This window comes from Heloderma suspectum, chromosome 2 (genome assembly GCF_057233095.1).
Source record: "Heloderma suspectum isolate Gila_16-S chromosome 2, 16-S_ref, whole genome shotgun sequence".
NCBI classification, from domain to species: domain Eukaryota; kingdom Metazoa; phylum Chordata; class Lepidosauria; order Squamata; family Helodermatidae; genus Heloderma; species Heloderma suspectum.
This window is the reverse complement of record NC_139459.1, coordinates 346,679,656-346,693,340: the sequence shown is the minus strand read 5'-3', so window position 1 is coordinate 346,693,340 and position 13,685 is coordinate 346,679,656. Positions and strand designations below refer to the sequence as shown.

At 47.8% G+C, this 13,685-nt stretch overlaps 1 protein-coding gene across 2 annotated transcripts in view; it reads left to right on the top strand.

Moving 5' to 3' along the window:
* ABHD16A (abhydrolase domain containing 16A, phospholipase) overlaps window positions 1-13,685 on the top strand; it is a 38,761-nt gene that overhangs the window by 11,832 nt on the left and 13,244 nt on the right. For both annotated transcript variants that reach the window (XM_084840893.1, XM_084840892.1), the window contains 10 exons: window positions 4,707-4,793; window positions 5,525-5,610; window positions 6,379-6,452; window positions 7,051-7,155; window positions 7,319-7,433; window positions 7,673-7,774; window positions 8,426-8,489; window positions 9,692-9,741; window positions 11,949-12,072; window positions 12,913-13,017. In XM_084840893.1, the coding sequence (XP_084697019.1) occupies window positions 4,718-4,793; window positions 5,525-5,610; window positions 6,379-6,452; window positions 7,051-7,155; window positions 7,319-7,433; window positions 7,673-7,774; window positions 8,426-8,489; window positions 9,692-9,741; window positions 11,949-12,072; window positions 12,913-13,017 (901 nt within the window). In that variant the 5' untranslated portion in view covers window positions 4,707-4,717. The remainder of the gene's footprint in view (window positions 1-4,706; window positions 4,794-5,524; window positions 5,611-6,378; window positions 6,453-7,050; window positions 7,156-7,318; window positions 7,434-7,672; window positions 7,775-8,425; window positions 8,490-9,691; window positions 9,742-11,948; window positions 12,073-12,912; window positions 13,018-13,685) is intronic.

Genomic DNA, 13,685 nt, shown 5'->3' with positions numbered 1-13,685 from the left:
CTTGAGATCTCCAATTTTCTTGAAGAGATCTCTAGTCTTTCCCATTCTGTTGTTTTCCTCGATTTCTTTGCATTGTTCATTTAAGAAGGCCTTCTTGTCTCTCCTTGCTATTCTCTGGAACTCTGCATTCAGTTGGATATATCTTCCCCTTTCTCCCTTGCTTTTCGCTTCCCTTCTTTCCTCAGCTACTTGTAAAGCCTCATCAGACAGCCACTTTGCTTTCTTGCCAGTGTGGTGTAGTGGCAAGAGTGTTGGACTGGGAGCTGGGAGATCCGGGTTCTAGTCCCCACTTGGCCATGGAAGCTCACTGGGTGACTTTGGGCCAGTCACACACTCTCAGCCCAACCTACCTCACAGGGTTGTTGTTGTGAGGATAAAATGGAGAGGAGGAGGATAATGTAAGCTGCCTTGGGTTCCTTGCAAGAGGAATAAAGGCGGGATATAAATGCAATAATAAATAAATAAATTTCTTTTTCTTTGGGATGGATTGAGTTGCTGCCTCCTGAACAATGTTACGGACCTCCGTCCATAGTTCCTCAGGCACTCTGTCTATCAGGTCTAATCCCTGAAATCTATTCCTCACCTCCACTGTATATTCATCAGGGATATGATTTAGGTCATACCTGAACGGTTTAGTGGTTTTCCCGACGTTCTTCAATTTAAGCCGAAATTTTGCAAGAAGCAGCTCATGATCTGAGCCACAGTCAGCTCCAGGTCTTGTTTTTACTGACTGTATGGAGCTTCTCCATCTTTGGCTGCAAAGGACATAATCAATCTGATTTCGATATTGACCATCTGGTGACGTCCATGTGTAGAGTCGCCTCTTGTGCTGTTGGAAAAGAGTGTTTGCTATGATCAGCATGTTCTCTTGGCAAAACTCTATTAGCTTTTGTCCTGCTTCATTTTGTACACCAAGGCCATGCCTGCCTGTTATCCCGGTGATTTCTTGACTTCCTACTTTAGCATTCCAATCCCCTATGATGAAGAGGACATCTTTTGTTGGTGTTAGTTCTAGAAGGTGTTGTAGGTCTTCATAGAACCGATCAACCTCAGCTTCTTCGGCCTCAGTGGTTGGGGCATAGACTTGAATTACTGTGATGTTGAATGGTTTGCCTTGGATTCGTACTGAGATCATTCTATCATTTTTAAGATTGTACCCCAGTACTGCTTTTCCCACCCTTTTGTTGACTATGAGTGCTACTCCATTTCTTCTAAGGGATTCTTGCCCACAATAGTAGATATGATGGTCACCTGAATTAAATTCGCCCATGCCTGTCCATTTTAGTTCGCTGATTACCAAGATGTCGATGTTCAATCTTGCCATCTCATGTTTGACCACCTCCAGCTTACCTTGATTCATTGATCTGACATTCCAGGTTCCTAAACAATATTGTTCTTTACAGCATCGGATTTTCTTTTCACCACCAGACACATCCACAGCTGAGTGTCCTTTCGGGTTTGGCCCAGCCGCTTCACTCTTTCTGGCGCTACTTGGAAATACCCTCTGCTCTTCCCCAGTAGCATATTGGACACCTTCCGACCTGAGGGGCTCATCTTCCGGCGTCATCTCTTTTAGCCTTGTGATACGTTCCATGGGGTTTTCTTGGCAAGAATACTGGAGTGGGCTGCCATTTCCTTCTCCAGTGGACCACATTTTGTCAGAACTCTCTGCCATGACCTGTCCATCTTGGGTGGCCCTGCACGGCATAGCTTATGGCTTCACTGAGTTACGCAAGCCCCTTCGCCACAACAAGGCAGTGATCCATGAAGGGGAGCTTTTGTATATACAGGTAGTTTAATGGCGAGCCATCTTGAGTACATTTTTTCTGTAGAAATCACACTCAGTAAGCAAAAGCTGTGCCACATTCAGGTGTCCCCGGACTGTCTGTGGGGCCAAGTGAGAGCCTTGCTTTCCTACAACTTGAATTACATATTTTAAAATGTCTCCCCCGTAACATCTCCCTGCCTCCTCCCAAAGCCCCTGGTAGCCTTCAGGCCAAGGGGTGAGGCTTAGGGAAGGGTTCACAGAGGGAGCTCAGGACTCTGTGGGCCAGATGGGGAAACTCCTCAGGACAAATTAGGCCTGGAGGCTGGAGGTTTCCTACCCCTGTTCTATCAGTTGCTTAAAAATCTGAGAATTTGAGCCTCTCCCCCACCCCCACCATCACTACTTTCCCCACAGTCCTTCCGTGCTGCCTACAAGCTCTTGATTTTTTTTAACTGTTTTTTGAGGAGGGAGGCAGGCACAAGGCTGAAGTCCCTTTGGGTTCGAATGCTAATGTTGCAATAACATTTGCCCGTTGAGGATCTCATTTGTGAGACTGGTATAGAATTCCTCTAAGTGGTTCTCATGTCCTGATACTGGTCAACTCGCGGTCGCTTGACAGATGATATTTTCGTTCTACTTTGTTTCTCATGGAAAAAGGACCACAGCAGAAGAGTCATCTGTGAAAAGGCTTTATATTGGGAAGCCCTCTTCTCCAAACGAGCTGCTTGGGCATAGGGTAACGACATGTTTCCATTAGGATGGTGCACGGACCCCACACTTCGCTTCCATATCTGGATCGCTCGGTTTGGGCGTTTTCCGATTGACTTTCATGGGAAAACACAAGTGGCCAAACCGTTTTCGGGTTTCACAATAAACACATGAAACTGGAGGGCCTCTCTGCCAGCACAGAGGGGATCCACCTGCCAAATTTCAGACCGTTTGGCCCAGTACTTCTTGTGCTAGGTGCAGCTGAAATTTAATTTTTTCCACAAAACTTCTCAAACGAAAGAGCTCTCCCTCTCAGCCCCACGCCGCCGCCTCTTCCTGCCTGCTCAGCTGTCAAGGACTGCTAGCCGTCTCCTGCTCATGAGGAGGAGACAGCTAGCAAGTGGTGCAGGCATGCGGTGCACTGCTGGTCTGCTGTCCTTGACAGCCGACCAGGGAGGAGGAGGTGCAGCGCACACATCCTGCCGCTAGCCATCTCCTGCTCACGGGGAGAGGCAGCAAGTGGCAGGGGCATGCACCGCACCTCCTCCTGCCTGGGCAATTCACAGCACGTTCTGCGTATAAGTCTATGTGCACATAGACTTCCAATCACCATGTTTGTTAAAAACAGGGCGATCGCAGCAGAGGTGGAGGGACCAGCAGGTGGACTGGGGGCGGGGGGGAGGCATCCAAAGAACCCAGATGAGGAGGGTTCTCACATCCCTAAGTAACACCACCAGAATGATCTCTGTCTCTGAAACGTATCCATTTTTCTCTGGTTATTCAGTCTTCTCCCCTCCTCCACCACTGTCACTGACTGGAGATTGCTGGGTTATGTTCAGCCCTGATTTGACACCTAGAGTTTCCACTCACCAAAGTTCGCTTCCTCCCCCCCCCCCGCCCTCCTCCCTCGCTGAACTTTCTCAAGGTGATACTTCTGGCGCCAGGCTGTCTGGGTTGCTCAGAACGAATCACCGAGTCAGACGAGGTGCTTCATATACAGTATCATATACAGGCCACTTCAAGGCGCCTCATTGCTATTCTCCTCCTCATCGTATCACACTGAGGCACCTCCGAAGCAGCCCGCTTCGATTCATTATTCGGGCTTCGGACTGAAGCGGTGCACAGCCCTAGTTTCCATGTCGTATGTGAAGGATATGTGTCCATTTTATGCAACACTAGTGAATTCAAGCAGCGAGGGCAGATAGGATTGTTGCCAAAACAGGGTCACTGAGGGAGGTATCTGCATGTGTGGACAAAACCTGAGGTTTGCAGAAGTGCAATGTTTTGTTATTTTTTTAAGCACACTGAGGTCTGACTCTGAACATGAATAGCAGCTATGGAATGTTCATTATTAGTTATAAAATTAAAATGGGAGATGGGGAGTGGAATGCCCTGCTTGAGCTTCCCACAGCTTATGATATCTTCAGGGGAGCCATAGCTGGCTTGAACCCTGAACAGGAGCCTTCCTGCAAGGAAGTGAGGATACACTGCAGTGTTTTGTTGCAGGTCCCACTTGATTTTTTTTAAAATGTCCTGCATTCCCTTGACTGAAGGTGGCTAACAAAATCAGCAGGTCCGATAGTGTGATCTGAAGGTATATGAAGCAGCCCCTTTGCTGAAGCTAAGCAGATCTGGATCTGGTCAGTGTCTGGATGGGAGACTGCCTGGGAGTCCTGTGTAGCCACCTTGAGTTCCACAGTGGAAGAAAGGTGGGATATAAATAATAAATAAATAAAATGGCACAAAGCAAGAGGATTCCTGCATGCATAGGGTATAAACATAAGAATCTTTAATGGGATGTGCACATTTCAATGTAACACTAAAAGGGTCCTTGCAAGGTGCAAACAGGAGTGCTGACTTTCTTGCTGCAAGTACACATGTTGAGAAGCTGCTGTGGCACCTGACTCCACACACACACACACACACACACACACACGTATTTATGGTAAAATAGATACTTCCATGTTCTACCCACAGGTGGGCATAAATCAGCCTTCCCCAACCTGGCACCCTCCGGGGGTTTGGACTACAACTCCAATCAGCCCCAGCCAGGGTGGCCAGTGGTCAGTGGTGATGGGAGTTGTAGTCCAAAACATCTGGAGGGCTCCAGATTGGAGAACGCTAGTAACAATGTTTCAAGTACGATTTCCTCTGCAAGAAAAAACATATTTGAACTTCCAAATAATTGGTCTGATCATTTCTGTTTCTGTCTGAATCTCTCTCTGTCTAGGCTATTTAACGATGTCCAAAGTTGTTGCTTTCTCTCACTATGCCGGGACCATGCTGCTCTTGTTGGCTGGGATTGCCTGCCTACGAGGTGAGAACTTTCTGGGATCGGAAGGGTAGGGTGTAAGTGTAATGAGTCAGGGAACTGTGACTTCCTTGGATGCTGGAAGTAAGAGTATCTACTTCATGGTTTTGTTTTTAGTTTTTACATAGTGCCTGCACTTTACAGAGTAACAAAAGCAAAAAGATGGGTCCCTGCCCTGAGCTGGGGGGGAGAGAAGGAAAGAAACAACATGGGGAAAGAAAGGCTGACAGAGACGAGACTAAAAGAATACTGTTGGGGCTGAGCCAAAGGCTTTGGAAAAGAGATTCCCAGGGGTGTCTGGTTTGCCACTGTGTGAACAGAATGCTGGAATGCATCATTCTTTGGTCTGATCCAGCACGGTTCTTAGGTGACGGGTTTGGAGGAGGGCTGTGAAGGAAGGGACAGGAGACGCAGCACCATGTAAGCCAGGGGCTGGCAACGTCTGGGGATCCGGGAGCCAATTTCCCACACACGCGCACAGGGGCCGCACCCCTGCCTCCCCCTCTGCCAAATTTGCCGCCAAAATTTGGCAGCATGCAGCAGAAAAGGGACCGTTTTCTTTAAAACTGGACCTTTTTTGCTGCCATCTTTTTTTCTGGTGGGGCATTGGGGGCCACAAAAAAGGCTGGGAGGGGGCACATGTTGTCCACCCCGATGTAGTTCTGAGAGGGTGTTCGAAGCAAAGGGGACTGGTCACTGAAAATTTGGTCACTGAATGTGCCAACTCTTCTTCTCAGGCATTGGTCGTTGGACAAACCCTCAGTACATCCAGTTCATCACCATCCTTGAAGACGCACACCGGTATGGCACACCTGAGCACAAGGTGAGAGTGGCTGCGACTCCCAGGCACCATCCTGATTGGCTGCTTAGCGGCTATGCGGCTGCCTAATCTGAAAACCTTTGGGCTTGTATGTGAATATTAATCAGCCTCCTTGCATGAGGATGGCTGTAGCTCAATAGCAGAGGATATTTCCCATGTACAAGGTTCAGTCTACACTTGAAAGATCTGGCATACCTAGGCTAGGAAATAACTCCCAAAAGCTTCTGTCGGCCTGGGCAGGAAATCCAAGGCTAGAAGGACCGTTCGTATGACTCCATAAATCAGGGGTGAAGAATTTGTGGCCCCCTAGATGGTGTTGAGCTGCAATTCCCACCACACCTAGCCAGTATGGCCAGTGGTGAGGGATGATGGGAACTGCAGTCCAACAACATCTGGATGGCCACATGTTGCCCACCCCTGCCATAAACGGTGGCTGTTCTATACCTGCCTGTGAATGTGGTGCTTATGTAGACAGCCTTACATCTGTTGTACCTCAGCCTCCACTCCTGTTACCTGTGATCTATTGAGACATCCTTTTTGCCCTTTCCAACAGCTTTTGTGTGACTTACAGTTTTAAGGAAGCGTTGCTTTGTGCTGTGTTCTATATTTGTCTGAATCTGCCTGCAAGTTCTTTGATCATGGGAAAGAATATTGTGTGTGAGCTTAAAACAGGGAAGGTTTATCTCATGCCCAGTCTTGAAAGCAATTATATTGGTCCTACATTCATGGGCGGGGGGGTGGGGGGGTTCTCTTTCTGTTTGTGCCTTGCAGAACAAACTTGCCAGCTACAACTTCGACTTCAGGAGTTGGCCTGTGGACTTCCGGTGGGACGAGGCAACAAGCCGGTTAGTTGGGAGGTGGACTGAAACTACAAGGGTCCCATCTTTCCATCCCTCCTATCTCCTCTTCTCTCTCCATCCCACTCTCCCTCTCCAGTAGTGAAGAAGCTTGTAGACTTCCCTGCTGTAGTTAACTATATTATATTGTGGTTGATGTGAGATGAATGTAGAATGTGCATAGAAGCCAGCCATTGTGCTTCTTCACCAGACATCTTGATGAATACACATATGAATGGCACCGGTGAGGGATTTGCGTATTAGCCTCTTAACCTGCAGAACATCTGACCATCAGTGAGGTATTTTGCACATTGCCCAGTCGCTATGTGTATTCTTCCCTTGGAGACTTTGCACATTTATTGTCCAATGTGTGTAAATGTCACATTGCCCAGCATGACTTGGAGGTTATGCATATTGTCTGGACAATGTACACAAATTCCCTGTTCTAACATGCACACATTCTCTGTAATCTCTGTGGATCTTGCACAATCATTGGCTTTTATGCACTTCCTCCATTCGTCTTGCAATCTCTATAACACATCCTCTCCCCTCTGAGAGAAGTCAGTGTGACAGCTTCGAACCCTCTCCCGGTCTGTAACCCCTACAGGTCAGATTCACGAAATGTTCCCCTGTTGCGGCCGGAACCAAAGCACCGAAGCGCCATCAATGGCTTCCTGCACACCATCAAGAAGCTGCCCTGCCAGATTGCCAGGTATACCTCTTCCTCACTCTTTCCCTTTGTGTGATTGGGAGTGGAGGGGAGTGAGTGTGGCTGGGAGAACAGACTGGTTGGGCACTCCCTAGAGCAGAGCTAGGCAAGGCGGTTTGATCTTGCAGAAACTCCAGTTCCTTATTGTCTCCTCTTTTCTCGATAGCTTTATAGTGGCTCACACTTTTGGGCGTCGCATGCTGTACCCGGGCTCTGTGTATCTCCTGCAAAAGGCCCTTATGCCCATGTTGCTTCAAGGACAAGCCCGACTGGTGGAGGACGTGAGTAAATGCTAACTGTGAACCTAAAAACCCTCCCCGCCCATCACTGCCTCCACACACAGCTCTCAGACGTCTTTCTGACCCAGTTCTCCATTCCCAGTTAATGCAAAAGGCCTAGGTCCCTGCTTCAGGCTCCCCACTCCACCCTATCTCCACCCTGAGAAGTCAGGCATTTGAGGAGCTTAAAGAAAGACAGCAGATGCTCAAATCCCAATGGGATCTCCTCCTTCTCTGTGCAGTGCAATGGAAAACGAGCAAAGCTGGCCGCTTGTGATGGAAATGAAATTGACACCATGTTCATGGACCGGAGAGAGACGTCAGAGCCACAAGGCCAGAAACTGGTGAGTTGGCACTAAATGACCATTTCTAATTCCCAAGACCATGTCACCAAATTGCCCTTGGCTTCTGTACTCCTGTTTCTGGATGACAACAGCTTTGTAAAAAGAGCCACAAAAGCTGCTAGCTTACTTAAGAGGCTCGTAACCTACGTTTCCATGCTGGTCACAGAGGAAAGCACTTTCTTTCCTTTGTGGCTAGTACTGAAACCATGTGGGATGGCAGAGGAGGGAGAGAGCAATCCCTCCCTCCTCTGGTAGCCTGCTTGCTTGCCTGCATGAAGTTCCTGGTTACCAGGCGAGTTGCTAAATACACAGCTGCTTTACAAAGAAGCTGGCCCTGCCCCTTAAATGGAGATGAATGATAGATTCTCCGGAGCTGTGCCCAAGAGGTAGATGGGTCTCCATTCACAGGCCCTACAACGCTCCTCCACTGGGACTACATTTTCACCTCTGCCCCCCGGTCAGCTTACAAATCAAAGAGCAGAGTCTGCAGGCCTGCACAAGGTCTTTGGTAGGGGTAGCTCTTTAACATGTATGGAACATGCTGCACGTAGGCAGGGGAAAAATGGGGAAATTCTCAGAATTCTGGATTGTTGCGCAGTAGGTTTCCTGCTGACTTTCAGTGTATTAACTTGCCTGATTTTATCTCTGTAGGTGATTTGCTGTGAAGGAAATGCAGGCTTCTATGAAGTTGGTTGCCTTTCCACCCCCCTAGATGGTATGGTCTATCTTTTTATGTTATTTGTTTTAAGTGTTTGTGTAATGGAAGCTTCTCCATTTTACTGTTTTTGAGGGAAAAACACCTTTTTGAATGTTCTAGTTCCTTTTCACAGCTTGGCTTTGGAGGGAGTAACTTACGTTCTGTAGTTGTGCTAAACCAGGGCTTCTCAAAACGTGATGCAAGGAAGCTTTGACTGCATTGCTGGGGACCAGGGAATTCCTTCCTGCACCCTCCAAGGATCTATCTGGGATTGAGCCAGGAGTCAGGGTGCTTTACCACCAGGACAGCCCTCGGGCACAGCCCAGGCTTCCATCCAGCTTGCCTCTCTGTACTTTTTAACAAATTGCTATTTAGTCTGATAAGGTGAACAGGTGTCCTTTTTTAGTAAGCTTTAGAACAAGCATGCTGGACCTCAGGCTCATGGGCCAAATGCAGCCCTACAGGGTTCCCAGATAGCCACACCCCCTTCCCCCAATTGCCGCTTGTTTGGTGGTTTCCCAGCTTTTGTGCAGTTTTTCTTCCGTTATAAAAGTTTGAAATGCCTCTCCTAAGGCTTAGTTGTTGCCAGGAAGAGCTTTAAGCTAAAATATGCTGGTATTTTTGGTATGTGGACCCCGCCCAAATTTTTTTCTTTGGCCCGCCCCTTTCACCTTTGGCCACGCACACCACTGGAACGCAGCTCCCAAGAGCTTCTCCAAAATTCAAGTTGGCCCTGTGGCTGAAAGGCTGAAAGAGGTTCGACGCTGCTGCATTAGAAGCAGTGCTGCAAAAACAAGCTACCGGGAGAGATCCTCCCTCAGCCAAAGAGGTAGAGGTGGCACCGCAAGGCAGCAAACATGAACTGTGGTGGGTTGCCTCTCACAGAGCTCACAGTGGCCTTCCTTATGGCAAAGTCAGTCACTGCTAACATTTCCAAGACTTGAAGTTCTCAGAGTCTCCCTCGTACTTGTCCTGCTGTGTTACAGGGGAAGGAGAAGCCCTGTAACACGCTCCCCCAAACCTTGCTGCACATTTGTGACCGAAAATGGCAAGGTGTCTTCGGGGAGTGTGAATCCTACTTTTGCACCTGGCCATTTCCCTCTTCTTTCCAAATTGAGAAAGGGAGGGCTCACTTGGCCAAGCCATTTCAGAGCCTGGGGTACTGTGTATTATCCTGACCCTTCTTTGCCAGCATTTCCATTCTTTTTTCTCTCTTGTAGCTGGATATTCTGTGCTGGGATGGAATCACCCTGGATTTGCAGGCAGCACGGTGAGTTTTACCAAAAATTTAAATCTGAATACTTTTCAACATCTGATAGATGGCCTCCAAATAAATCCAGTGTAGATAGACCCATTCAGAATCCAGATGCCTGGGGGCGGGGGGATCTGTCTAACCCTCTTGGTTACAAATATCGTCCCCCCACCCCGAAGACTTTCACTCAAAAGACTAGGAATTGGAGCTTGTTTCTCTCTGGAGTCTCTGCACTTCCCCTGTTTTGTGCTGGAATGTGTCTTCCTTTCAAAACATGGGTAGAGTGGCAGGACCATCGGTTCTTCTGCAACAAAGCTATAGCCCTGTCATCTAATGCATGCTGCTAGCACTGGATTGTGGCCTGAGAATGTTGTGCAGAGAATAAAATGTGGTTGGGGTATACTTTGAACATGTGGAAAGTGTATCTGTTAGACAGCTATTAGGCCAATTTTGCCTTTCTGAACAGAATTGCAATACAAAAATCCTATCTTATTTTTAACTAGCGAATGGGCCCTACTTTGCATGGGTTGGAATACCCCTTAGCAGGTTACAGCTAAGCCTTCCAGCAAGCTTACACGGATGTCAGAGTTGGGCACATTGTGCCTGACCTGTCAGAGTGAAGTCATGCCTGCTGGCAACCCTAGGCACAGGCCCTGCCAAGGTGTGCCCTTGAGGGAGAGTTCTGTCCCCTCTTTGTCCTTGAGGGGGGCTGTCCCACAGCAGTAGGGAAGGGGAGGCATATAACTCTGTCCCTGGGGCTGCTGATCTCCTGTGGCTTCAGACTGTGCTGACTGCAAAGCCATGTGCTGGTTAGGGAAGTCTGCCAGCTAGTGACTGAAGATGTTACTGCAGGCTTCAACTACACAGTTACATTTAAATTAACTAAAATTAATTAATCCATTTTAAAAGCCAAATAACGCCTGGGGTCCCCCTTAGTATTCATGTCAAGTTTCAGGTATCCCGGTTGCATGGTTTTGGCACTGTGGTGCTGACAGACGGACAGGCAGTTGCACATCCTTTTTAATTGTTGTTCAGGTGAGCATGTCGGTTCCTTCACATAGAACGTAATGCCTCTGGCTGTTTTCTTTCCCATTGCTGAAATTGTCTCTTCTATCCTGAAGGTCCCTCATTCCCCACATGGCACATGTTTATAATACTCAGAGCAAGATAAATCATTGATCTGTACTTGGCATACCAAGGATATTTCCTTTCTAAAGAATTCTCATGTATTTACAGAGGGCAGGCACTGGACTTCAGAGTCTTTAAATTCCCAAACCCTAAATCCTGTAAAATGAAATCAAGCATTTCCTAATAATTGCACTAATTCATATTCTATATACAACCCCAAGTTTGACACAGATACCCAGTTCGCATGACACAATGGGTTATTGTAGGTTAATTAAACCACAGTTAGCTGCAGTGCATGCAGAGTGCGTGTGGCCACTGTTTTGAATATGCTACCTCCGATCGGGGAGATCAGGGGTTGCAGTGTGTTGTATTAACATTGTGGGTGAATCGAGGGTTAAACAACCCACACTTAACCCTCAGTTAGTAGTTGGGTTAAGTGTTGGACCCTCAATTAGTTGTTGGACTAAGTGTGGGTTGTTTAACCCTTGATTTACCCATGATAGCTGGGTTCGCACAACACGCCGCAACCCAGATCACCCTGATCGGAGGACTCATATTCAAAATGGCAGCCACGCATGCTGCAGCTAAACATGGGCCAATTAACCGATGATAACCCACTGTGTCATGCAAACCAGCCCAGAGCTATGACAAAACTCTGTACTCCAGCAGCAGCAGCAGGACAATTGATTTAGGTCTGTTCTGTTCTACATTGAAGAAACCCAAACTATATTATGCTTGCAGCTAAGGGCAGTGCTCTTTGTTATTTTACGCACATGCCCATACTATGGAAAATGCTGGTATTTACTGCAGAGACTGTAATATGTAGCACTGCCATGCACCATCTCACATAGAGATCCCAAAGTGTTAGGGATGTAACTCATCCCTAAGGACGGAGACAAGCCCATACCTTTCCCGTGACAAAAATGGCAGGTCTGGCTTAGGAGCGAGACCTGATCTCAAAACACTGAGAACACTTACTGGAAGAGGTTTTGTGTAGAAAAGCAGAGAGGAAGGCAGGCTATATATCCCCGCTCTCCTCCCTAGAGTTCTCACTCCCAGGTTCTCTGTGCACTAACCTCTGTCCCGCCCTGCCTCAGGGAGTGCCACTGCCACAGAATGAGGCCAATGCCATGGACGTGGTGATCCAGTATGCCATCCACCGCTTGGGCTTCCTTCCTGAGGACATCATCCTCTATGCCTGGTCCATCGGGGGCTTTACAGGTACCAAGCAAAGCTGGTGGGAACTGCCGGGTAGGGCTGGGTAGGTGGGAGGGGTTGGCCAGAGATGAACGGGCAGGAGCATGTGAGAATTGCCATTAATAATTGGGGGATATGCAGAACAGGGCAGGTCTGTTTTTAGGGGAGCCCTTTTTGAAGGATGCAGAACCTCATCCCCCAAATTACCAATCTGGAAGCATAGATAAGAAGCTGTCCCACAGCAGCGGGGAGAGGGCAGGCATATAACTCTGTCCCTGGGCCTGCTGATCTCCTGTGGCTTCAGACTGTGCTGACCGCAAAGTCATGTGCTGGTTAGGGAAGTCTGCCACCTAGTGACTGAAGATGCTACTGCGGGCTTCAACCACACAGATACATTTAAATCAATTAAAATTAATCCATTTTAAAAGCCAAATAACGCCTGGGGTCCCCCTTAGTATGCATGCCAAGTTTCAGGTATCTTGGTTTCATGGTCTTGGCACTGTGGTGCTGACGTATTCATATTGATATTCATGCCCGAGATGGAATATCCCAATATTCTTCTTTTTGCACTAATTAACCTGGTGCACGGTCCATTGGTAAGTTCTCCTTCTGCAAGCAGGTGCAAACAAGATGTTCAACTCCAGGAGCTCCTTCCCCATTCCAAAACTCGTAAAACGATCATGGAATGCTACACATTTGGGGGGTGGGAAAGCTCAGTTTATGATGGGAGCGAGTCAAACCTTTGAATCAGGGTGTGGGGAGCAGGCAGCTTTAAGGCTTCTTGACATGCCCCTACATCATTGAGCCCACATTCAAAGCACGTAGTAACCGCTCCTCCTTTCTTTTCTTTTCTCCCTGCAACAGCCACCTGGGCCGCCATGTCATACCCAGACATCAGCGGCCTTATTCTGGATGCCTCCTTCGATGACCTCGTCCCGCTTGCCCTCAAGGTCATGCCGGAAAGCTGGAGTAAGGGGAAGGAGAGAAAAAATGCACATCCCTTTATGGTCAAATGGCTTAGACACTCCTATTTTAAAATGTCCCGCATCCGCCCAGGTGGCTCAACCCGTGAGAGTTAATAATTGCTGTGTAGCACTTCTGTTTCCTTAAGTACTCAAACCGCTTAGGACACATGACTTCAGAACACAGCCTTCCCCAACCTGGTGCCTTTCAGATGTGTTGGTTTGAACCAGGGCCTTCCTTCCTTTTAACGACGGTAGTTGCCTTTTCTGCTAGCCAGCCATCCTGGGGCTGTACTACTTCTCTCTTCTGTGGTTTAAAAGGCCTGATGTCATACAGAGGTTTTGCTGTCACATCACCATATTTCTTGTTCTTGACTTTTAACCACATACTGCAGCTCGTAGCCACAGCTCTCTTCCCAAATCCTTTGGCAGGATTCAGGAGGAGGGAGGCCTAAATATTTCTCCCTTTACCACGTCAACCCCTGTTTTGCGATTTTGACATGCATTTGTCAAATGTGTGCAATATTTTTTTTATTATTTATTACATTTCTGTACTGCCCAATAGCCAAAGCTCTCTGTCCTACATCACTGTGCCACTACATCCCCACTCCTACATACCTACTATGTTAACCAGATGGTCTCGGTGGGACATTCTCATAGTTTTACCCACAATTT